A 26,359-nucleotide genomic window follows, 5' to 3' on the forward strand; every position below is an offset into this window, starting at 1 on the left:
GTATGCCTATGCATACATCATAATATGTGCTCACGATACTTTCGATTTGTCACTTTTCCATCGCAGATTTCCCATTTTACAATTACATGACTCATAGTCTGGTGATAATGGAGAAAAGAGACACATAGGATGTCAAAATAAGTCACAGTTATGATTTCACAGATTCGAGACAGCTTAGTAGCCCAAATGACCCCAGGCTTTCGCCCATGCACGTTAAGCGTAACTTTCATTACAAGCATTTAGCTTTCTGAAGTCTATGACAACAATTGTTTGGCATTGACAGCCGCAAATTTTGTGCCAATAAGCTGCCTTGACTTGTTCGATTATGTTATCAACTCAACTTCATATTTATTTTCACATTTTCACTTTGTGGTCATTCTCCGTTCTTTTCCGTTATTTACACATGTAGGTCATTTCATTGTTATCCACATTTGATATCATCATTTATCACATACTGCCATGACACTCTTGTCTGTCCACTACAACTGTCAAAAATTAACGTGACTGGCGAAGCGCAGTGACAATGGGCCAATAGAGAGCAGGGTCCTTGCCATAATGCAGTTTGTGTGCCAATTTTCGTGCATGCATTAATCAAGCCGAATAGTTTGGCCACATATTCGGCTATTCGACCATGCTCCTGGCCAAATATTAGGTATTCAGCCATGCTCCTGGCCGCATATACTATTCGTTGCAACACTAATAAAAACACATTGTATTATACAAATGATTATTAGAAAACTACACGTTATAATTAATGTTATCATATTATTATTTATATATAAGAAATATGATAATATTAATTATCATAAATATACAGTAAAATTCATAAAAACATCATAATTTTAATTAATCAATTTGATTTTAGATATAACTTTCTGCTAAATTAACTGTATTTTTAAAAATTAATTAGTATTTCATTGTATTAGTAATTTTTTTGAAAATTTATTTAAACATAATGTGAGAAAAAAAATGCATTGTACATACCTTCTCTAAGAGATCTGTAAAATAAAATAAAAGCTAAATTATTAAAGAAATATTTTAAATGTAAATTTAATTTTTTTTTCAATCAATGCTAAATTTAAAAGTTGTTAATTGTCAAGATTTAATCCTCAAATTCAATTTAAAATTTGTTTACAGTTGAATCTGCCAACAAATCAAAAGCATATATAGATTTTATTGATTTCTTTATCAATTATGATCAAACACAACTGTGCCAATCTAGGACCTATGCAGGATCCCATTGGAATACCTTCCAATTGTTGGTAATATTTACCTTGAAATTCAAAAAAGTTATTATTTAACAGTAATTTAACTAATTGGTTAACCCAATCTGGGCTCTTCACATAGGATAGTAAATTTAAAATTAATTCTAAATTTATTGAGGGATACATATTGTTAACATCTAGTGATGCCATCCTATAGTTTTCCTTCATAACAATAGCTTTCATGTTTTTTAAGAATTGGTCAGTGTTTGTGATACTATACTCAAAGACAGATAATTTATTTAACTCTTTTTTTATCACTATTTCAAGGTTATATAGCAAATACTTTTGAATATCTATCAAAAGACGATATGCAACAAGATTTTGGTGTGTTTTTCTCTAAAACTTATTTTCAGAATTCTATTACCAAAACGTTTAATATCTTTAGTAGTGTTATTATCTATGTAATTAAGTTTTGAAAAATTATATATAAGCTTTGTAACATGTTTTTTAGACTATTCATAGGGTTATCTTCAAGTAATAATTTCCTTTCTTTAAGATCTCTAATATTATATTATTATAATTATATTTAGTCAAGACTATTGTTTGTTTTGCTTTATCAGCATTTGTTANTCTATACATATTAGTGACTTTTAGAAAGTCCAGTAGATTGTCAAGATTTAGCCTATGGCCCAGAATCTCTATCAAACTTGTATTTCCAAAATACTGTCTATGAATCCTCTCAGAGGCAATGCAGTTGCACAGTATATGCTTAACACTTATGGTACAGTTGCAATATTAGCACACTGGCTGGTCATCATGCTTCAAAAGGTATTGAGTCAACCAAGTATGTCCAATTCTCAAACAGGTAGGATAACCTCAGATCTCCTTTCATACATTAAGTTACATGTCCAATTTTCTACCAAAGGTTTGTTCTCATGTAGTTTATTGTGGACTTGTGCATTCCACATGTTTTGACATTTCTCTGCTAGTTGTTTTTTAACAACCAGCTTTAAGTCACCTCTTTCAATAGGCATTGTATGCTCTAAAAGACTTGCTGACTTTGCAGCTGTGTCAGCTTGTTCATTCCCTCTTATACCCACGTGGCCTGGGACCCAACAAAATTTTACAGAGAAATTACTTGCAGTAAGATGGCAAAACAGTTTACAGATTTTAATTACTATGGAGTGAGAACTAGGTTCACATGAGATCAAAGCTTGAAGTGCACTAACTGAGTCAGTGTAAATCACACAGCAACAATGACCTTTTCTGATTACATACTTTAAGGCTAGGTAAATAGCCTGCAGCTCTGCGGTGAAAATGGAAGAATCCGGTGTTATTTGTTCTGCCATGATGAAATCATGGAAGAACAAATAACACTGAATTCTTCAACGAAGGTTAAGCCAATGTAGTCATCCGATTTAGATCCATCAGTATAAATGGGAATTAAATTCCTGTTACAATGTTGAATTTCTGCACAGTGCTGTCTGCAAACGTAATGTGGAGTAGATTCCTTAGGAAGCTGCTTTAAGCTAAAGTCAACATTTATCACAGGAGTTGACCAAGGTGATATGATATCAACCTCAGCCTGTGAAATGTTGCTTTTGTCCAGGTCAATCATCCTGCTTACATTCTCCATTCTTATGTCGAATGTAGGGACACTACTCAGGTGAGCTGCAAAAAACCTTTTCAGCTGTGTATCTGATACTGTACAATCAACTGAAGGTTTAGTATGAGATTTCTGTTTTATATAATAAAAAAGAGACAACTGTTATCTCCTGAGAGATACTGGAGGTTCATAATCATCCACATACAGGCTTTGAACAAGAGAAGTTCGAAATGCATCAGTTGCCAAATGCGATGATAGATGGTGGATTGGTTTCAGCATCCGAAGAGTAGATTCTCGTGCAGAGCCATACACAACACATCTGTAATCCATCTTAGAGCAGACAAGGGCCCTATAAATCCTCAGCATAGAACATTTGTCTGTTTCCCAGGATGAGCAGCACATTACCTTTAAAAGTTTCAAAGATGTTAAACATCTACTCTTCAAATTGCACAAGTGTGGCAAAAAGGTCAATTTTTGATCAAACACAACACCCAAACACTTAGCTTCTTTGACCATTGTGATTTTAACCCCATTTAAGTAAATATCAGAATCCAGGTGAAAATCATGCCTTTGGCAAAAGTGGATAACAAAATACAAATTGAAGTATGGACAAAACATTATCATGGTAATATATACATTAAAAACTTGATCCAATAATAAATTACAGACAGCAGCCAAAGCCAAAGCAAATGATAGGGATAATCAACAGTTATATGGTTGGAAAACAGAGTGGTGGCCTTATGTAGCCTGATTACATGCGGTTGGGCTGTTTGTTATGTCATATTCGTGTCTTGCTGACTGGTACCAAACGTAGCCTTCAGTTTTTTCATTTTGTGAATGAAGTCTGCGAGTTTAGTCCATAAATGTTTATTTTTAAATAAGTCAGCAGGGTTGGGGAGCTAGTTTAGCCCAGCCTGAAGACATTTTTGGAAAAGTCCATTGTGTTAGTCTTCAAATTTGTTGCAGGTGAATATGAAGTGCATGGTGTCATCTTCACTTTCCCCATCACAGTCACACTTATCTTCAATATCTTTGCCAAAACAGTGTAAATAGGAAACAAAGTTCCCATGCCCAGTGAGGCACTGGGTAACTTTAGCATATGGACTGAAGTACTAACTTTAGCATATGGACTGAAGTACTTAATACTTTTAAGATAACTAATAGAAGGAATGAAGCTATGGCAGAGTCTCCCAGTATCCATGTCATCCCACTCCTTTTGCCACTATTCAGTAATTATTTGATTAAGTTGTTTTAATGTGGTTGCAGAGAGCCTTGAATAGGTATGATCTGAAGGCAATGTACAAGCAGACTTGGCAAGTTTGTCAGCTAACTCATTGCCCTCATGACCCTTATGAGCTGGGATCCAGTTGAACTGTAGATTACAGCTTTTACCCAGAGTTTGTGCAGTCTTTATCACTTCTGCATCTAAGAGTGAGGGGTTCCATTGGTGATTTAGAATGTTAAGAGCAACCTTACTGTCTGTGAGTATACTGTTTCCTCAAAGTTACTGTTGCTTTGGATGTGATGAAGAGCTCTGTGAATGGCCCATAGTTCAGCCTGTACCACTGTATAGTGGGCCACCTATCTGAGTAGGTTTGGTAGATTTTTCTGTCCTTTCCTGTTCTGTATAACACCCTGTGATCCTGTACTGGCATTGCTCTTGGAGCCATCGGTGTAAGCAAACCAGTTTGTATGTGTGTTAGAAGTTGCACTATAGTCCATGTTCACCTCGTAATTATTTATTTTTGACGTGTGGTGTTGAAATTCATTTTCGTTAAGTTTCCCACAGATATGGATAACCAGATATCACTACTCAAGCCTTATAAATTAAATGATAACTTAAAATTTTCAAAGTGTAATGGCCAGAGAAAAGTCATCCATGGCACAATTTAAGTTTTCAAACATTAATTAAATTAATTAATGATGTAGGCTAACGCATGGCAAGTTGATGTTGAAAATGCCATATTGATCACAGTGGCAGAAAAAGTGAGAAATAGTGATAGATCACGAAAATAGTTGAGAAAAAATAACTAATTTAAAAATAGTGATCTGTCAGGGCCTACATTTTCATTTTAAAAAATTATTTGTTTTTATGAAATCTAGGTTTGGTTTGTTTGGTTACGGTAATGCAACACATGGGCCATCTCCCGAGAGGGATGCCTTTGGGGAGAACTTTCAATGGGAAACTGTTGCTATTTGGGTGTTACTAACATGAAGAAAACCCAGAAAACTCCATGTGGTCAGCTGTTGGCCAGGCATGAACCCATGGCCAATTACCAGCACAGATTTCATTACTAGTTACTAGTGTAGTGCTACAGCACTAATTGTATTGTACACAAATGTAATGTCTTGTTTCGGTTTATCTCGTATCAGATTATGGATCCGTGTATGTAAAATTTTCGTTCATGTCGGAAAATCACCTTTTTGTGGTGTGTGCTCACTGATTGGGTGAGGGTTGTAAACGTAGTAATGACGTAGTATGTATCAGGGNTACGGGATACCACGCACGGCAAACACGTGGGTGGGAGTTCAGATCCCAGGGATGGTAAAGAAGACTTACTAAACCATCTCTGGGAGGTCCCCTCACCACGGACAAGAACCCACATCGAAGGGTCTTTTGAAACTGCCATTTGTGACAGTTTACTTTTGCAAAGGGAAAAAATAATTTCAAGATGGTGCTATAACGTCAGAATGACGACAGTCAAAATGCCTTTTGCGGTAATCACTAACTCGTTCGCAATGATTAACTTCTATGTCGCTTATGACTTATTAAAGTACGTCATAGCTTATTGAGACATGCATTTTACATCCTTATTAGTGATCTCAGTCTCATGATCAATGTTAGGGTTAAGATCTTTTATCATTAACTTCAGTTTCGATATGCTAACGATAATTCGTCTGTTCACAGCGCAGGATAGGATGACAAATTATACATACCAGCAATGTCTTCAAAAAATACTTTATTGAAGTTATTGTTATAGACATAAATCACAGAGTGGTTGACTGCACTGAGAAAAGAACAAGAAAAAGAAAAAAAAAGCAAAAACGAAACTAAAACTAAAAAAATAGGGATATTAATTTTAAATAATGAGACGAGATCTTGCACTCTTCTTGCGAGCACTATCATTGAAAAGTTATTAATAAACACAAACGTCTAACACGATTAAATCTCATAAGGAACTCTTTACCCTGCTCCGCCTATTGGCACTACAGGGTTTAAAGAGACTATGCCTTGTTCATCGATTGATCGGTACCTGACGCGGTAGACAGGGACGTCATAGCTGGGCCCTATGATGCATCATTCAGACTCCCGTCCGCACCCCGGCCCAGCTCACTAACTTGGCATAACTTTTGTTTGTGCAGCCTGTATTGCACTTTGGTCCACACTACTAAACCTTTTATAGCTCACATATATATAGAATACTCAAACTAATACCTACGTGTAGTAGGTATACGGACAACGGGGCCCTTACCCCAGAGGGAGGGGCCCAATTAAGCCAACTAGACTTATAGATCAAGAAGATCTATGATTTTTCCCATCAATTCCTTTAGTTTCTTTAGGTTCCCTTTACTAGCTGCTAGCGTTCGAAGTACTTGTTCAGGGGGCTTAGACCAGTCAACTTGGTCCGCCCCTAGGCGGAAGTCCCTTGTTAGGGGACAGTCAAGTACGTAATGCCTCGCGTCGCCGCGAGGACTACCACAGGGGCAGCTACCATCTCCTTGTCCGAATTTGGACTTGAAGTGGGGGAACCTCCCGTGGCCAGTTAAGATTTGAGTCGACAACGAGCAACAACTTATCGGAGTGAGGCCAACTACAGGCACGAAGGCGTAGGTTGACCTACCTACTGTACTTAGAGTCCAGCGCTCTCGCCAGCTTATCATCGATCTCTGCAGTAGAGTACCTTTTATGTATGTAGTCGAGGGATCTACCATCCTCGTAACAAATGGGCCACTGGCTCCCGCCTTTGCCAGCTGATCGGCCCGTTCGTTGCCCAGGACACCGGTGTGGCCTCTTACCCACCGCAGGGCAACGTGTCGCTCGTGCCTCGCCCTCAGTACCCTACCTCTGATCTCGTGTACCAATGGGTCACGATGGTACCCGTCGCTTAAAGCCTGTAACGACGACTGGCTATCTGAGTAAACCGTGACCGGCTCTGGACCCGGATGTAGTAGGATCCACTGGGACGCCCCCTCCAGGGCCACCAGTTCTGCCTGGAACACGGACGCCTCCTCGTTCAGTCTGACAGTTCTGCTGTACACTTCAACTCCGTCGGAAAAGACGCAGTATGCGGCGCCTACTAAGCTGCCGTCCTTTGAGCCATCGGTGTATATCTCAACACCAGTACCAGTCGGTTCACCGACTTCCCAATCGAGTCCAATCCTAAGGGCAGGATGGATCTTTAGTACGTCTGTCTGACGCCTAAGTCTGATCGGGTACTTCTGATTACAATGCATGGCCTCTCTACCTTCCACCGTTGTTCTGTAGAAGGCTGCCTCTTGGCTGACAACCAGAGGCAAAGGGAGCAGCCCGGCCAAGACCAGGGCCGCATCCGTTGACACAGTTCTGTACGCATGCGTGATCCGCAAAGCAGCGGGACGCTGGATCGTGAGTAGTGTCCTACTCTGACAGACGTTGGCAGTGTCTTTCCACCAAATGCCACAGGCGTAGCAGACAACGCGCTCCACACTCATCTTATAGATGGTACGAAGCGCTTCGCCACCCAGCCCGTAATCCTGCCTAGCTAGTCTTGATAGTGCCGCTATCATTCGGTTTGTTCTGACTCGAACATCCCTTAGGTGGGGAGTCCAGCATAGTGTCTGGTCGATGATTACACCGAGGTACTTTAACTCATTCACCCTTCGGATGGGGTTGCCCCGGATGCGGTATATAGGTCGGCGTGCCAATACCCCGCTTCGGGCCACCGTCAGGGCCTCTGATTTCTCAGGGCTAAAGGAGAGCTTATGCAGCTCCCCCCAGCGAACGAGCTGTTCTATTGCTTCGTTGCCGCGAACCTCCATGTCGCGTCGACTATAGCCTGCAACTACTAGCAATAGGTCGTCAGCATAAGCCTGCAGTTGGACTTGGTCCGGAAGGATCAGTCGCAACGCCGTGTCCGCTAGAACGTTCCACAAGAGAAGATCAATACAGAAACCCTGTAAACAGCCCCTTTCAAGCGTCCTCTCATACCTACCACCTGGTGTCTCGTAGACAACCGAGCGGTCACTCAGGAAACTCCTGGAAAGTGATACAAGGGCGGTCGGCAGGTTTGCCTTCCTCAGCTCACCCACAATGGATGGCCACCAAACATTGTCGAAAGCCCCAGCAACGTCCATCGAAACGAGCGACGTGTGGAGCCCCTGCCGGCGGTTCTGGCGAACAAGTTCCACCGCGTGATGTAATGCATGGCAGGTCGACATGTTCGGGCGGAATCCGTATTGATGCGGGTGTAGCTGCCCTTTCCGCTTGAGATATAAAAAGATTCTATCGCTGAGGATTCTATCGAGAACCTTCCCCAGCACTGGTAGTAGGCTGATCGGCAAGTAGGATCTGGGCTCGTTCTTCGGGCGCTTCTTCTTATGGATGAACCCAAGGCGCGCCCGTTTCCACTGCGCTGGGAAGTGACCCAGGAGTAGACACTTCTGATACAGTACACGGAACAGGTTAGGACGTTCCTCTTGCATAACTTGTACCATCTTGGCCGTGATCCCATCAACGCCAGGTGCCTTCCTCTTCCTCAGATTGCCCACAACGTGGACAACTTTAGATTCCGACACCGGCACGGGTAACTCGTCCTCAAGAACAGGCAACTCCGCATCACTGCAAAGCCGCCGTTGCTCTTCAGTGTCCTCGGACTGCTCATCACACGGAAAGTGCGATTGGAGCAGCACCTTAATCGACTCCTCCTGTGTGGAGGTTAGGGTTCCATCCAGTTTTTTGAAGGACCCCAAGACCGTCCTACGCTTCAACTTTCCCGCCACTAGCCTGTATGATAGGCCGAACGAATTTTCGTCACTGATCTGCTGACAGAAACTGAGCCATGAGGTTCTCTTTGCATCGTTCAATTTGTACTTGTACTCAGCGTTGGCCCTCTGGAACTCCAGTTTCCTGGTCGCCCGAAGGTCGTTGTCTCTGCATCGTTGAAAGCGTCGGCGGAGCGCCCTCACACGCTTCCGTAGGACACTCAGTTCCTGGGTCCACCAGGGAACTGACCGGTGGTTGCTGGGCCGCTGTAGCGCGAACGTGCAGTCTCCTGCTTCTCTGACCGCATTGGTGAGGTTTGCCACAGCTTCCTCCAAGTCCTCAACACTCTCAACCTTAGAAACTTCGGTAATGATATCGGCTGTCTTTTCGGCGAGGCATTTGCTAAAGCGATCGCGGTTTCCAGCAGTCAGTTTGTAGCGACTGTCCTGCCTATCCGGCAAGCCGCCCATCATCTCGAAGGCAATAAAGCGATGGTCACTACAACTTTCTGCATCGATCGTCTCCCATTGCGAGGTAAGTCTCAACATAGCGCCACTAACAAGTGTCAAATCAATCCAGCTCTCGCCCAATGGAGAGGAGTAGGTAGCAATCCCGAACGGATCGTTCAGAACATGCAACCCCCAACCCTCCGCCGTGTCCTTCATCATGTACCCGTCGGAATCATCAACCGGCGAGCCCCACAGCGAGTGTTTGGCGTTGAAATCACCACTCAAAACAACACGACTGTGGACCGAGACAACCCCTTCGAGTTCAGTCAAAAGGCAACTCAGATTAAATGACGGCGGGCTATAACTGGAGAAGACGGTCCAAGCACATGAAGGTGTCCATATTTCTACGGCCACCACGAGATGAGAAACGTGGACAGCATAAGCATCGACGTAGCTCAGTACAATAAAGTTGGCGTGATTTATAGCGCTCACGCAGATCCGGAAACNAAAACACTAGACTACTTTGAAACTAGCTGCAATCAGACCTCCAAAAGAAACTACAGTGGTGCTTTGTATAACATATGCCTCAAATAACGGACGCTGCGAACAACGGACTTTCCATTCGGCAGTTACATGAGGCAAACAACAAACTTTCTGTGAACAAGTGCGAATTGTTTCCACTCTTTTGTCGTTGCCAATGACAATCTGCTATTTTTAAAATATATTAGTATTATTAGAATATATTATTAGTATATCTGAAGTACAGAGCTCCCGTTGGGATTCGGCTTGCTCCCTNCTTTTGTCGTTGCCAATGACAATCTGCTATTTTTAAAATATATTAGTATTATTAGAATATATTATTAGTATATCTGAAGTACAGAGCTCCCGTTGGGATTCAACTTGCTCCCTTGTTTATTACCTACATCACCTCAGTGCAGGGTATTTACATTTATTCAAGTGTTGTGCAAATCATGGCTTCTAAATAACCAGAAAGGTGATTTCAATTGAAACAAAGCAAAACATCATCAGAAGGAGTGAAAGTTGACAAAAACTTCCTTGTCAAATGGGGAGAGGTTCAGGAGTTTACCAATACTCATTATCCAAACAGAGCTGAGGCCAACAGGATCAATGATCTCTACAATGACACCCTTGCCCATCATTTCTGACAGATGTAGAAGAAGAGAGACAAACAGACCACCTTGGATATGTTTTTCAAGAAGCCAGCTGCCAAAAAACAAAGGATGGAACAAGAGAAGTTGACCCTACAAGCTCCGGTAGCCTCTCCTGAATCTGACTCCGATTAAAAAACAATAAAAAGAGACCTGCTGCAATGTGTAAAAAAGTCTGTATCTGTATGAATGTGTTCTAACTTATCTGTTGTAACTTCATCTGAGTGTCAGGTCAAAGGTGGAAATTCCTACATACTTTTCAAATGTCTGAGAGAGTTCTTGTGTAGTCGTCATCCCAGTCAGTTGTATCCGAGAGTGAATAAAGTTAATTGTTAATTAACTACATGTTTTTATGTGAAATAGTGTTGAAAACAAAATCAATATAAAAGAATGTGTGAAGAAAGTGTTTCTCCATCTCCTCCTCACAACATCTGACTATCCGGCATAATTGGTGACTGCTCCATTTTCATTTTTTTTTTTATGGTACAGTACGGTTATTTTATGCTACAGAACGAATTATATGTTTTAACATGTATTTCTATGGAAAAATGTGTTTCATACAACGGACTTTTCACTTAACGGATGTGCACCTGGAAGAGATTAAGTACATTATACGAGGCACCACTGTAACTCCTATTCAGAGTGACAACCTTATGGGAGAAAACTATCTTATCTGTTCCTTGAAATTATCATAATTCACTTAAAATTATCTGTTCCTTGATTTTTTTTTTTTGATCCATTATATTTTCACAGTCTCTCTGTAGAAATATAAACTAGGTTCTATGTCAGAATCGCTTAAACTTTTTATCTGTGACCACTTACAACTAAAAAATTTTTAGACTCTGGGTTTGTATTAAATGCTCGTTTCTCTGCAGCTCTTGTTGAAATGAATGTTAATATCTAAAAAAATGAGCATTAGTACTACTTATCTGATCTAATTTAAGAGTCAGACCATACATTTTGACATTTTGAACAAAAGGCATACCACTGCCCTGTCCACTTATGCCACTGAGTCTGATGTGTGCAAATCAATCTCCAAAGTGCCATGTTAATAAGGCAATTGTTTCAAACAGATCATGTTAGGGCCTAGAAGCCTTGGAAATATACAAGGCAGGCCTAACTGGCAAATTTATTAACTTTAAGAATGAAAAAACAATCTCATGCACGGCAATACTTTTACGAAAGACTGGGAGGGCTGACAAATTAATTTTTATTAATTGATATTAAGTTATATCTTAAATTTTTATATGTGTTAAATTTTACATTTATCACCCTTTAGTTTTTGTTGTTATGTAGCATTATGTTTTTGTTCCAATTTTTAAAAATAATATTTTGAAAAATTTGTAATTTCGTTAATTTAAAGACCCAGTGGCATAGCATGGGTGTCAGCCACCCGGGACGGAGAAAAATTTTGCCGCCCCCTTATTTAGGTATCTCAATTTAAAAGACTAAAATATACAGTAATTTGAAAGAACAAAATAAAATATAGGGAATCCCTACAAGTCAGTACAGACAATGTTGCCAGTCGCTACAATGAGCAAGATGTCATTATTATACATTCATTTAAAAAAAGAGTATACCCCCAGTTTTGTCACAGAATAAGTAGCCTAATGAAAAATTCCGTGATCATTTCAATCGGTCCGAATTGTAGGCGCGACAAAAATATGAAATGAAATGGTTCAAATTTTTACAAGATATTATTATTATTTATTGTGAAATTTTGCCGCCTCCTAAAAGTGCCACCTGGTGCGGGCCGCCCCTGCTGCCCCACTATGCTACGCCACTGTAACGACCTGAGGCAGACCTCGGTCAAGGTTGAAAACGTTTGTCAAAAGTTTTTTATTAAAAAATTTTTTGTTACTGGACTTTAAAGGTTGTTTAAATGTGTTTATAATATAAACTATTGGATATTATATAACAATCTTCTAAAAATTTATTTAATTCAAATCAACTATAAAAAATGCAAACTAATCTTTTTAATCTTCAATTTATTCAAGATTATTTTAAAGATTCTCTTTTATGAAATTTACTGTAACATCATTCGTTGTTATTTTGTAAGGGAAAATATCTCTCTTTTTCAGTTCACTCAAACTTTTGGGTTTGGTTAGTAGCAGTAACATATTAAATTTTAGTAGTACTTGATAAATTAGTAGTACTTGATAAAAACAATGTTTTCAATTGCTTACAGTAATCATCTTCAGGTTTACGTTAATTAATTATATAGAACAGGGGTGGCAAACCTATGGCATATAAGGAGAAATCATCTGGCATATAATGTATTGTACAATTTTGATTTATTGTCTGTCTTTTTCAATCATCCTTTCAGTTTATTGCCTGATCATCCTTTTTCCAATCAGCTTTTTTACATTTATTCTAATTAAAGCATATTCGTTTAATTTCTTTAAATATCATTATCTGAAGTCTAAAACTTTGACAAGAGTAAACATCTTTAAAGGTATCGTACATATGCTTACTATATGGCATGCAGACTCAAAGAGGTTTGCATCCCTGATATAGAACAATGTATGGAATAAACTTTACAAATTCAAATTAAATGGAACATGTTTTCTAATTCATCATTGCTAATTACAAATAAATCTAAAAACACTGTATTAATGAAAACAGATATATACAAACAACAAATGCTCAAATACATCAAGGACACATAATGCAAGACAGCACAAATGTGTTTCCTGGAAAAGTTATAGAACAGAGTGCATCATTTTACACACACACATGCACCATTATCTCATAAGGAACTCTTTACCCTGCTCCACCTATTGGCACTACAGGGTTTAAAGAGACTATGCCTTGTTCATCGAGTGGTCGGTACCTGACGCGGTAGACAGGGACGTCATAGCTGGGCCCTATGATGCATCATTCAGACTCCCGTCCGCACCCCGGCCCAGCTCACTAACTTGGCATAACTTTTGTTTGTGCAGCCTGTACTGCACTTTGGTCCACACTACTAAACCTTTTATAGCTCACATATATATATAGAATACTCAAACAAATACCTACGTGTAGTAGGTATATGGACAACGGGGCCCTTACCCCAGAGGGAGGGGCCCAATTAAGCCAACTAGACTTATAGATCAAGAAGATCTATGATTTTTCCCATCAATTCCTTTAGTTTCTTTAGGTTCCCTTTACTAGCTGCTAGCGTTCGAAGTACTTGTTCAGGGGGCTTAGACCAGTCAACTTGGTCCGCCCCTAGGCGGAAGTCCCTTGTTAAGGGACAGTCAAGTACGTAATGCCTCGCGTCGCCACGAGGACTACCACAGGGGCAGCTACCATCTCCTTGTCCGAATTTGGACTTGAAGTGGGGGAACCTCCCGTGGCCAGTTAAGATTTGAGTCGACAACGAGCAACAACTTATCGGAGTGAGGCCAACTACAGGCACGAAGGTGTAGGTTGGCCTACCTACTGTACTTAGAGTCCAGCTCTCTCGCCAGCTTATCATCGATCTCTGCAGTAGAGTACCTTTTATGTATGTAGTCGAGGGATCTACCGTCCTCGTAACAAATGGGCCACTGGCTCTCACCTTTGCCAGCTGATCGGCCCGTTCGTTGCCCAGGACACCGGTGTGGCCTCTTACCCACCGCAGGGCAACGTGTCGCTCGTCATGCACCATTAGCTAGAATTTTAAATTTAAGTTATGCCATCCTTCCTCCACCTACCAAACCTTGTATTTTTGCATTCACAAAAATACACAAGCAGGGCACCCAATTATGCCTTGTGATCAAAAAACAATGTCTCTAATAATCTGCCTGGAAAAAATCCCAAACAAGTTTATTAGTAACAAACTACAGGATTATGACCAATCAATACCAGATTGGAAACCCTACTAGAACATCTCCATAATTTAACCATACCTGAAGAACCATACTTTGCTGTTTGTGATTTTCAATCACTTTACCCATCAATATGAATCAAACCAAGCAGGGCACTCTGAATACAACAAGCAGGAACAGACACTGGGATAGATGTTCCCTTTGTCATTGATTTCCCTTTTCTTAATCCCCAAGGGAGCTATAAGGTTTCATTTCATTTTGAAATTAGTTACTCATTTTTTATCACGGAAAACTTTTTATTGATGACAAAATTAAAATAAAAATATTTGTTATTAACCGAAAATTTGTTCTAGCAGGTCGTGACTGTTCAGTTGAGTACTGAGGTACCAGTGTATTTGATTAATTCAGTTAATCAAGGGATACTTGTATATATTTATACACTATATATTTTATATAATGTATGTATGTATGTATGTATGTATGCATGTATGTATGTATGATGCCCTTTTTTTATAGCTTGTGCCACTCCTTTTTATGGTCTGCAGGCACCCCTAGAACCATGCTTCTGTATGCTATGTGACTCCCTATTTAACATTAAAGATCCTGGAAAGCTCCACTCTTCCATCCTTGAATTAATGGACTTCATTTACTATTCATCCTTCTTTCAATTTGAAAATGTAACTTACCAAGAGGTGTATCTATGATTAATGCAATTTCAGTCACCTTATGTGAATTAGTGATTTGAAAACTAGATATGGAAGTTCTCTCACCATTCCATGAAAATATAGTGGATACCTTAGATACATTGACAATGTACTTATCATTTAGAGATACAAACCCAACAAGCAGGAATTCTTAACACATTTCAAAGAGAACCCATTTTGATTACAATCAGATATTGAAAAAGAGGGATCCAACATCATCCACTTCTTGGATGTACTTCTAACTTGGAAGAGCAGCCATATATACATTAATTAAGGTATGTCATAAACCAACATACATGCCCATATTCATTCTAGCTGAGTCACACAATTTCTACAAAGTTGTTCCATGCACTAGTCAATAGAGCCTTCACACATTCTTCCAGCATGGAGGACAGGAGGAAGGAACTAAATCACATTAAACAAACTGCAGTCCAGAATGGTTATCCTGAAAAAATTATCAAAGGCTTAAATCTTGTCAGCAAAATTGCCAATCAAGAACAAAAGAAAAGCAGTTAACTAGTGAAACAACTCACTCCCATTCACTGAGAAATAGCTAAGATCAATAACTGCAAAATAGCATATAAAAGAAATTCTACCATATTTTCATTACTATGGAATTCCAAGGATCCCAAAGATCCTCAAAATATACCAGGAATGTATTCTATTCCATTGACTGATAGCAGAATTGAAAAGAAATTAGAATACACTGGGGTCACTTCATGTTATCTAAATATACAAAAAATATGAACAATTATTTATTGTATCTGATGTCACAATGCTGGGTTGCAATTTTTTGTCACAATACACTTAAGTTTAATAGTGTCTTGTCCTGTACATCATACTTTGTGTTAATATTGAAGTCATGCCAGTCATGTATCTAATTCTGTTCAGGAGAAAGTTTTGAATTGAAATAACATGACTTCCAACCGAAAGCAGAAGTTCATGTAGTTAATCAGGATGACCTGCCTCCAAGCTTTCCATATGTGGTCTTGACTTTCATCTATCTAACTCTTCCCAAGATTAATGAAGAACATACAAACAGATAGACAATAGTAGGAATTTATAGATCTACAAGAACATGAAAACATGAGTCCAACAACAGCATGAGAAGCCAATAAAAAGGGACTTACAACAACAGCCTTAGCAGACAATGCCAATAATGATCAAGTGCAAATAATAGACCACACACATGATGATTCACATCTAAAATATCTTGAGAGAATATATAAAGCTAATAAAAATGCAAGAGTCATCAATTACAAAGAAACCAACATATTATTGCCTGTGTAGACATCGACATTTGAAGTAATATAAAAAAACAGGTATTATTATTATTATTATAATAAAATTTTTATATGTATATTAGAATATAAAAAATATATAGATCTTATTAGCTTCACAAGTTGACTCCTCCAAATATATGACAATGACCAATTGGAAAACATGTTCCATTTAATTTGAATTAGTAAAGTTTATTCTATGCATTGTTCTATATTGTTAATTAATGTAAATTTGAAAATGAAGTACACACACACAACACACACAAATCTTTTAATGTCGTAACCAACATTACATAACTGGTTCCGCAGTAAGCACAGCCAGTTTACAGATGTTTTAGGTATTGCAAATGTTATAGTTACATTTACAAAGTGTAAGAGTAATATGCATTATAGCATAAAGTATTACAAAGTATACAATGAGAGGTTGGTATATATAAGTTTACAATTAGTAGATTAAGATTAAGTATACATGTTTCGTTTCATATAGAAAAGAGATTTGTTACAATACGCGAGACAAATTTTTCGCGTGTTGGGAAGGGCACGACAATGTGTATGAAAGTTATACAATAAATAATGGGTTATATGTAACAGAATAAATACAAAATATGATAACTACATTGAAAAGATTAAGGATGTCAGGAACTAAATGTTTACACCCAGAGTTCGAAACATTCATCTTGCATCGTGAACAGTCCTTGCTCTAGCAATTTCTATACTGGAAGATTTCTTTGCAAATTCCAAGAAATTTAAACAGTTAATTCATATAGCATCATGCTAAAAGTCTGAGTGATGCTTAGAAGAAACCCCTAAACATTCAATTCACATTTAAGTTACATTGTAACCTTTCAATTTGAATCCATAAAATATCCTTGTCAGTAGGTTCATAGAACAATATTTTAGAGGCACAAAAGAGAAGAATTCACCATATATCACTTTATATCTCTTTAATACACTAAAATTCTTGCAAAGATTCGGTACTGTTGCAGACCACTATAAGAACATTCTCCCACTAGAAGAGCCCAATCGCATCTTCATTTCTGTGTTGAAATTCAATGTAATATCTATGTAGAGTGCTGGGAGGCTTTATGAAGGAGTTAAGTATGGATGTTTACGATTTTGCCGTAGCTTTTAATTATATTATAAAAATAAATAAATATTCCATTATTGTTCACAAGGTCATTATGAGAGCATGGCCAAGAGTAACCACGGCTAATGAGGATAGATTTGAGTTGTTGTCTTTCTCTTTCAAGCATTACGCAGTTGAAGATATAATGAGTGCTCCCATCTTCAATTTTACAAGTTGGACATTCTTTATTGATGTATTCAGTAAATCTGTGTAGGTACTTGGCAAATTTACCATGATCGGTGAAAAATTGAGTGGACCAAAAACATGGTTTCATCCATGTGTATTTAAAGATATCTTTAATGGTTGGAAAAAATTTGTAAGTAATTTTACCCTCATTGCTGTTCCATTTTTGCTGCCAGTTGTTGAGCATATTGCTCCAAAGAAGGCCCTTGATAGTATTCAAGCTGACCTTGTTATAAGAAATTATAAGCTGATCATTATTAGCAGCATGTTTAGCCAAGTGATCTGCTCTTTCATTGCCGCTAGTCCCCCTATGTGCCATTACCCACTTGAATTTATAGTCATTATTTGAATTTAGAACAGACTTTTTAATAGCTGTAGACAATGGGTGAGCTTTAGTGCTTTTAATTGTGGCCAGTGAAGAAGCGCTGTCACTACATATTGTAATTCTTGTAAAGGAATAATGTTGATTGGCCCAGATAAGGGCCTGAAGAATTGCGAACATTTCTGCCTGAAAGACTGTAGAGAGTTCTCCCAGCCGAAACATTTGATAAGCAATCTCGATGTTATTTGAGTAAACCACAAAAGCACATCCTACATTCCTTTCATTTTTAGAGCCATCAGTAAAAATAACTATATCGTTCTCTTGATCAGTATCTGTAATTTGGATTGTTAACTCACAGGGATTTGAGAGTAAGGACAGTGGTGACAAACGTTCCAAATCTGATGCAGTTATTGTACCAGTATTAATTTGTATGTCCTCCCCCATTTAAGGTGACTGATCTGACTAAAATAATCTATATGCACCTCAATAGGTGGTTATCGTGCGATTGCCTAAAGGGCAGAGGTAGGCGCTGTTTGAAAATGAAGTACGGTCAACCCCCTATAACACTGTTGATTATTCCATTTTATATGAATTCCATGTTGTACAAGTCACTTAGATTTTACAAATATATGTGCCAGGCTGTGAACGACTCACATATTTGTAAAATCTAAGTGACTTGTACAACATGGAATTCATATAAAACAAAATAATCAGCAGTGTTATAGGGGGGATCAACTGTAATTGAAGATTGACCTCTACTACTGGAATTTTCTAGAACATTTCACAGAAGTGGTATTTTTCTCTATTTCTATTAATAATTTCCTAGACATATCATATATTTCTAAATTCGTCTAGAGTAGAAAAAGACGTTGCACATAATTATAAGCTAACAAAATTAATATATTAGATGAGATTAATATTTTAAGTTAAAATTTATTATTTTCTTCAGTATGGAATCTGAAATACAAATATTCCATGATACTGTTTATGGTATTATTGACAAGATTAAGAGATATTCCCTGCAAAATCGAAATGCTAGATTTGGGGTAGAGTGTCATTTAACATATATATTGACACAATTCACCAGAATTATAGAATTAGCAGAATCTACTCTTAAGAATAATAATTTAGTTGAACGAACACTTTCAAAGTTAGTTACTAAAGAGGATTTGCAAGACTTTAAAGATGCTCAATTTGATGAATCTAAAGAAATTCTAATGGATATTCAATCCGCAGTACATAACCAAAGGAAAACTACTTCTGACAGTGTTGCTGGCGAAAAAGTTCCTAGCACCCTTAGTTATAGAGATACCCNAAGACGTTGCACATAATTATAAGCTAACAAAATTAATATATTAGATGAGATTAATATTTTAAGTTAAAATTTATTATTTTCTTCAGTATGGAATCTGAAATACAAATATTCCATGATACTGTTTATGGTATTATTGACAAGATTAAGAGATATTCCCTGCAAAATCGAAATGCTAGATTTGGGGTAGAGTGTCATTTAACATATATATTGACACAACTCACCAGAATTATAGAATTAGCAGAATCTACCCTTAAGAATAATAATTTAGTTGAACAAACACTTTCAAACTTAGTTACTAAAGAGGATTTACTAGACTTTAAAGTCTTGTAATCCTCTTTAGTAACTAAGATTTAAAGATGCTCAATTTGATGAATCTAAAGAAATTCTAATGGATATTCAATCTGCAGTACATAACCAAAGGAAAACTACTTCTGACAGTCTTGCTGGTGAAAAAGTTCCTAGCACCCTTAGTTATAGAGATACCCTACTAAAAGGAATAAAACCAACCTTACCTGCAAATGAACCACCTCCACCAGAATACACAGTTTTGGTATATAGTGATAAAGTCGGTACCACTTGTGATGAAACTAAACGTAATCTAACTAATAATGTGCAACCTGATAAACTTGGCATAGGGATACGTAGAATAAGGAAAATTAGGAATGGAGGACTTGCAATTGATTTAAGCCATAAGAATGAGGTAGACTATTTTTATTTTAAAGAGAATGTTGAACAAGTTCCTGGCTTTATTTCCAGACTGCCAAAAAAGTGACTTCCACTAATCAAAATTGCTTCCATTCCTAAAGGTATTAATAAAAAAGATCTCATATTAGATATCTTCGTGCAAAACATGTACCTTCTAGAAACTTTTACTGATCGCACTTTTGCTGAACATGCTACTATTAGATTTCTGCTTAAAGAAAAGAATGAAAATTATCTTTCATGGATTCTGGAGGTATCTCCACAGGTTAGGGATAAGTTGGTAAAAGCAGGAAAAATTCACCTTCTTTGGTCGACGTGTCAAGTTTTTGACTTTTTTCCTATTACTTAATGCTATCGATGCTTATCTTTTGGTCACATAGCAAAAAATTGTACCTCAACAGACAATATATATAATCATTGTAATGAGAATCATCTATATAAAAACTGCCAGAACAAACATAATTCACCAAAGTATGCCAATTGTTTATGAGAAAACAGAGCACATAACTGTCATAATACAATGGATAAAACTTGTCCGGTATATCTTAAGGAAAAAACCAAATTCCAACAAAGGATTGATTATCATATATAGAAATTTGCATAGACTACTTCACATCTTTGTACATCATCAAGTATACTGTTGTATTCTGCATACTTTGATTTATTTATAATCGCCTGTTTTTCTAAAAATCAAAGGACACATTACTCAACGTTAGTGTTGGCCTCAACTTTGGAGAGTTGCTGATTGTTGTGTATTTTTATTGTGATTTGTGAACACATTTCATGACTATGATAAAATTTGTTTACTCTTCGCTAATAATAGCAACTCACTGAGTATGTATGTAGTTGTATAGTTGTATATAGTTATTTATAGTTAAACCAACTTTGTTTTCTTACATATCGCTTTTTACATTTATGATATTGATATATCCTATGTATTTATTTCATGTTATGTTATGTTAACAGTTATATATAACATGTATTTATAGTTTAGTATTTTATTGTATGTATATAGTTGTATATAGTATACATTTTATTTTATTTTATTTTAATTCTTCATCATTAGTCTATTGTGTATAACATGTACTGTACTTCTGAGCATTGCTATTGTATTGAGTTTAGCCGGTAATGCTTTCTGCGGGGCCAGCCTGTATATATATATATATTTATATGTACAATAAATAATAATGAATAATGAATGTATATACATTATTTACAAAAAATAAATATTTTACACAAAAAACACTAGATATATACTGTACTTTTAATTTTTATTGTACTTGCTGGTCTTTAAAACAAAGTACAGTAACACTTAAAATTTTCATCTTAAATTAAAAAATAAACTGGCCTTAATTCAATGAGCATTGCAATATTTAGTATACAATATATATTATCAATAAAGTATACAGTAATTAAAAGTAATTATAGTCGATTAATAAAAACACTTCTACTTACGGATAGTTTAATGCAAAAAGGCATTAAAAATTGCTGTTTTAAATTCACTCTGAATCAATCATTATGTGTTGATCATAGTAAACGGCTTCATGATACTTGAAGATATACTGTAAAAAAATGTAGAAGGCATTAACTCCCAAAAGTAAAGTTTGAATTAGAGGAACTTTTCATAATTGGAATTTAAAAATTTACAAATTTCGTAAAATAAAATACTTTGTTNTATATATATATATATATATTTATACATAAAATAAATAATAATAAATGAATGTAATTGAAGATGTTTTCTGTTATCAAGTACTTCTTAAAATATATATATATATATATATATTTATACATAAAATAAATAATAATAAATGAATGTAATTGAAGATGTTTTCTGTTATCAAGTACTTCTTAAAATATATATATATATATATATATTTATACATAAAATAAATAATAATAAATGAATGTAATTGAAGATGTTTTCTGTTATCAAGTACTTCTTAAAATATATATATATATATATATATTTATACATAAAATAAATAATAATAAATGAATGTAATTGAAGATGTTTTCTGTTATCAAGTACTTCTTAAAATTTAATGCATTACTGCTGAATTTTTGGTTTTGTGAGTGAACTGAAAAACACATCCAGTTATTATAGATTATCTCTCATTGTATAATTAATTTCCACTGTAACTCTCAAATTAGCCATCATTTTGCTAAAGAAAAAAACCATGAGAATAGAATTTGATATAATAGTTTTCCTTTTAACATTTAGTATTAAAATCAATTTTGTATTTTTCATTATTATTTTTTAACAAATCACTTTATCTGCCACTTTAAGACACTTTTATCTGCCAAGAGAATGATATCTGAATTTTTGACATAACTTTTCTATTTCTAATGTAAATATCAATTATTATCTCTTTCAATCTTGCCATACAAATGTATTCATTGTGAGATTTAAACAGATTTTAAGATAACATAAATTTCTATTTTTTCCTGATCTAAGCAATTCCATTTCTCTGAATTCAGACTCAATAACAGTCTTGTTTGTTGCAAAAAATTTTAAAAAAATATATTCATCGTTCTGGCACTCCCATATTCAAATATTCATTTTCTCATACAATTAATATAGTCACAGAATTTGCAATTAATAAAATAGACAAGTAAGGATGAAAGAATTACTTCACTTTTATCTAGCATTGATCTTATCAGAAATTTTATTTTAAAAATTTTAATTACATTTTTATATTGTTTTTAACATTTTCAATGTCAACAATTATCAATAACTTTATTTTATTTCTTAAAATACAGTAGAGCATCGATTATCCGACTCAATTGGGGACTCGGGTTGGTCAGATAACTGAAAAAATCGGATAATCGAAAATAATGAAAAAATACATTATTAGTATAGTGTATTAGTATATCGTTAACCTACTTTGTGTTGAATTTTTATCAATGTTAAGCCCAACAAAATTTTTTTTAAATAATAATAATCATCACTATTGTATCGTTAAAAATTATTTTTAAATTATTTTATTGCTCACAAAACAAACAACCACTCATAATTAGAAAATTAAATCTTGTTTAAATACTGGCCTCCCTTTCATGGTCGAGCCAGTGTTGCCAGCTTAAACATGCAAAAATTTAACAAAAGTATTAAAGTAGCCAAGACATAGCCAAATATTGTAGCGCCACATCACTAGCAGACATTTGAAATTTGCCGACTAGAACAGTCGGTTAACCGATGTGACGGTTAATCGGGGGTCGGATAATCGGTACTCTACTGTAATACTTACATTAAGTATATACTTATGGAAAATAAGGTTTTTTTGCATTTTAAAATTTCAAATAATGAAATATTTGAATAATAAGTCATATTAGCAATAAAAATAGAGATTTAATTAAAGTAAAAATCATGTTACTTTATAGCAATTTAAAATAATATTTCATTAATAAAATAACCAATAAAGTATTGAGTAAATTATTGATATTAATTTAAATTAAAAAGTAAACTTTCAAAATGCTAAAATTTTTTATTTAAAAAAAAAAATGCTTACTTACAAATCTTGAGGAGTTGTCATTTCGATGGGTTTTTGCATTACCAAACGCTGCAATGAACAAGCTTCTGTATAAAGCACAATACAGGAATATTTCATTACATAAATAATTATTTGTAACTAATAGCTTACATTTAAAATTCCATAACTGAGATTTGTAAGCAATTTTTCATTAGTTATTCTTGATTATTAAATAATATAATTTTATAAATTTTGAAAACTGATATTTTTTTTAAATTATAGAAAAAATAATAATAAACTTCATAATAAATTATAACTAAAATATTATATACCTTCTAACAGTGGATTTGATTGTAGAAGTTGGTTTTTAACAGTTTCTACTTCACTTCCTGACCCTGATATTGCTGCTAAATACTGTAGTATAAACTTAGTTGCTTCTACAGAACAAAAATGCATTTTATATTACAATGTAAAGACTTGTATATTTTTTCAAATTTTAAAATAAATTCTCTCTTAAATTATAAATAAATAATTAAAACCTAAATAACTTGAATAATTTATCAGTAGATTTAATTATCAAAATTGGATAATAGTTAGTTTTGCAATATTTTTTAAAGTAAAATTTTTAATATATTAATATAATTAAATTGTTTATATTAATCATTACATTAATATAATTAGCAACATTATATGATTCAAGTCTTCAAATTGTTATTGAATACAGTTCAGAATAAGAGGCTAAACTAATTATGATAAGTAACTTCTGCAATTTTTTCAATTTTAGTATAAAGCACAGACTGGTGCTTGATTTATCATAAATAAAATAAATTATCTTGATAATTCCATTTATCCCCCATAAAGGGTGTTGTGTGAAATGCTGATGAATTTTCATAAGAGAACAAAGAGAACAGTGTTTTCTGTTATTCTGCTGTAAAATGAGTAATATTAAGTATTTTCCTGTGATGATTCAAATAGATCATGGTGGTGTGAAATGGTAGTCAACCTCCTGAGAGGAGAAGACAACTAAAGAAGAAGAATTCAGATTCTGTTAATATTAAGCAGACTGAGGAAAATCCTGACCCTTTCCTTGAACTCCACCAACTGCATATAATAATTCTGTCATAACAACAGATCTAAGTAAGTTGCTATCTAAGAAAATCAAATCCCACTTTGACAAAATGTTTGACATGTTGTTTTCAATTCTAAATGACTTAATTGCCAGAATAATTGGTTGACAAATTTGCATACTAAATTTGATATACAGTTAACTCAGTTGAAAGCTAAATTGGAGGATCTCTTCAAATTCTAATTGGATATACAGAGTAAGAATAGTCTATCAGACAGTATAGACATGATGGCAAATGAAGTAAGAAGGAAGAATATATCTTGAATTATTCTTGATTAAAGAATTATCTTATGCTAATCATAATGTAAAAGGAAAGATTCAAAAACTTTTTGAAATAATACTAGATGAATCTAGCAAAGTCCTTACAGAAAGAATTATAAAATTAGACAAATCTATTATTATTTTGGTAGAATTCCTATCAATGTCAGATAAGAGATAAGGGATTAATCTTAAAGAATGTTAAAAGAATAAAAAATAGTGAAGAATATGAAGATATTTGAAGATTTATGTTGGAGATCCAGGCAGTAGCATAAAACATTACTATCTTTCTTTTTAAAATATAAACAAGAAAACAAAAGAGTTTGATTAAAGGTGGATAACACACCTCATAATTGTAAAAAGAGAAGACACTGAGGTCGGCATTATGTGTGCGATTAAAAAAACGCACACGTAACAAACGCCGACCTCAGTGTCTTCTCTTTTTACAATATAGTATTTTGGCGTGATCGTCAGCATATTGATCACACCTCATAAACCTCCAGATGCCCAACAACATGATTCACAGGTAAACAAATATTTTCAGACTCCTTCTGAGCTCTGCTTCAGGTTTTCTGCTCTCTTTAAATGGAACAAGAATTGAAGCTATCATTCAAATTCAAATTTAAAATGCTGTTTTTCAACAGACATATAAAGTGGTAAAACATGCATCATTATGTGATTTGGTGGGCTATGTTAATTGGGTGGCTTTCCATAGATAGTGTCAGATTGTACATTGCTTGCCAAGCATCCAAGGTAGCACAAAAATATAGGAGATCCAAAGCATTTATCCCACAAAACTTCATAACTAATATAGTTGCAACCCAGATGACCTGCTGTTAGTAATAAACCAAAAGATTTCAGTTTCAACACATGGCTTCCAACATAAAAATATTATTTTTTGCATACATATGAGATGCTTCAATGTTAATGAATTTTACATTTTCTAAACAATTTTATAAAAAGAGTTAAAAGGCATCTATAGGTTCTTCCAGAGAAGTTTCACATGGTAATTTTATTTTATCAACAACACCTGTATCCAAGCTCAGACCAGGTTCATAATTATAGATTATTCCTTGATTTATATATTTTAAGGACCAGTTTCCTATATTGTTTGGCTGGCATAGCCATAGGTATATCAATATATTTTCTATCAACTGGATAATTAGACAATTGGTTTAACCGATCTTCCTCAGTTACGATGAAATAGAATGTGAAAATAGAATGTAAATTTAAAATAAACAATAACTAGAATTCTAAAATAAATACATAAATAAATAACTGAAATCATAGTTGCAAGTAATAAATAACTACAAAAATAAAATAAACAATAAAACATAAAAATAGACAAATAAACGCCCCTTAATAAAATTAACTTTCATAAAAAAAACTGCCATGCGGTAGCCAAGCTGTCAGCATCTCTATGGTTGATGCAACCGTCTTTTTGTGCGCTTTAAAAATCTCCAATCTTTCCAGATATCTCATAGTATTTATATTTGATGTTGGTTTGATGATTCATTCCAGTTCCCATTACACTTAAATGTCCTGATGTGCATAAGCTGTCTGCATCGTGTTATCAAGATTTTTATCAATTGTATATTTATGTTCTTTGAACTGTTGTGGTAAGTTGCACATATTGGAACCCACGTAGACCAGTTTTGATTTGAAACGTTGGTCGATTAACGGGATGG

General features: G+C 35.3%; 2 protein-coding genes across 2 annotated transcripts in view; one reads left to right on the plus strand and one right to left on the minus strand.

The window, feature by feature from the left end:
* The window catches only part of LOC111626485 (unconventional myosin-Ib-like), a 472,422-nt gene that overhangs the window by 314,124 nt on the left and 131,939 nt on the right, over positions 1-26,359 (minus strand). Inside the window, exons 5-6 of the mRNA XM_023369864.1 lie at positions 23,620-23,724; positions 23,331-23,377 (exon numbers count right to left, since the gene is read on the minus strand). Coding sequence (XP_023225632.1) covers positions 23,331-23,377; positions 23,620-23,724 — 152 coding nt within the window. The remainder of the gene's footprint in view (positions 1-23,330; positions 23,378-23,619; positions 23,725-26,359) is intronic.
* LOC111626484 lies at positions 18,499-20,241 on the plus strand. Its single transcript, XM_023369863.1, has 2 exons — positions 18,499-19,108; positions 19,595-20,241. Exons 1-2 carry the CDS (start codon positions 18,751-18,753, stop codon positions 19,885-19,887), a joined length of 651 nt encoding a protein of 216 aa, XP_023225631.1. The 5' UTR covers positions 18,499-18,750; the 3' UTR covers positions 19,888-20,241.

This window comes from Centruroides sculpturatus, unplaced genomic scaffold (assembly GCF_000671375.1).
Source record: "Centruroides sculpturatus isolate CEXI.00-Female unplaced genomic scaffold, Cexi_2.0 scaffold318, whole genome shotgun sequence".
NCBI lineage: Eukaryota > Metazoa > Arthropoda > Arachnida > Scorpiones > Buthidae > Centruroides > Centruroides sculpturatus.

What these genes read in the sequence shown, in the direction of transcription:
- LOC111626484 (XM_023369863.1), top strand. Translation starts at nt 18,751, where the DNA reads ATGGAATCTGAAATACAAATATTCCATGATACTGTTTATGGTATTATT.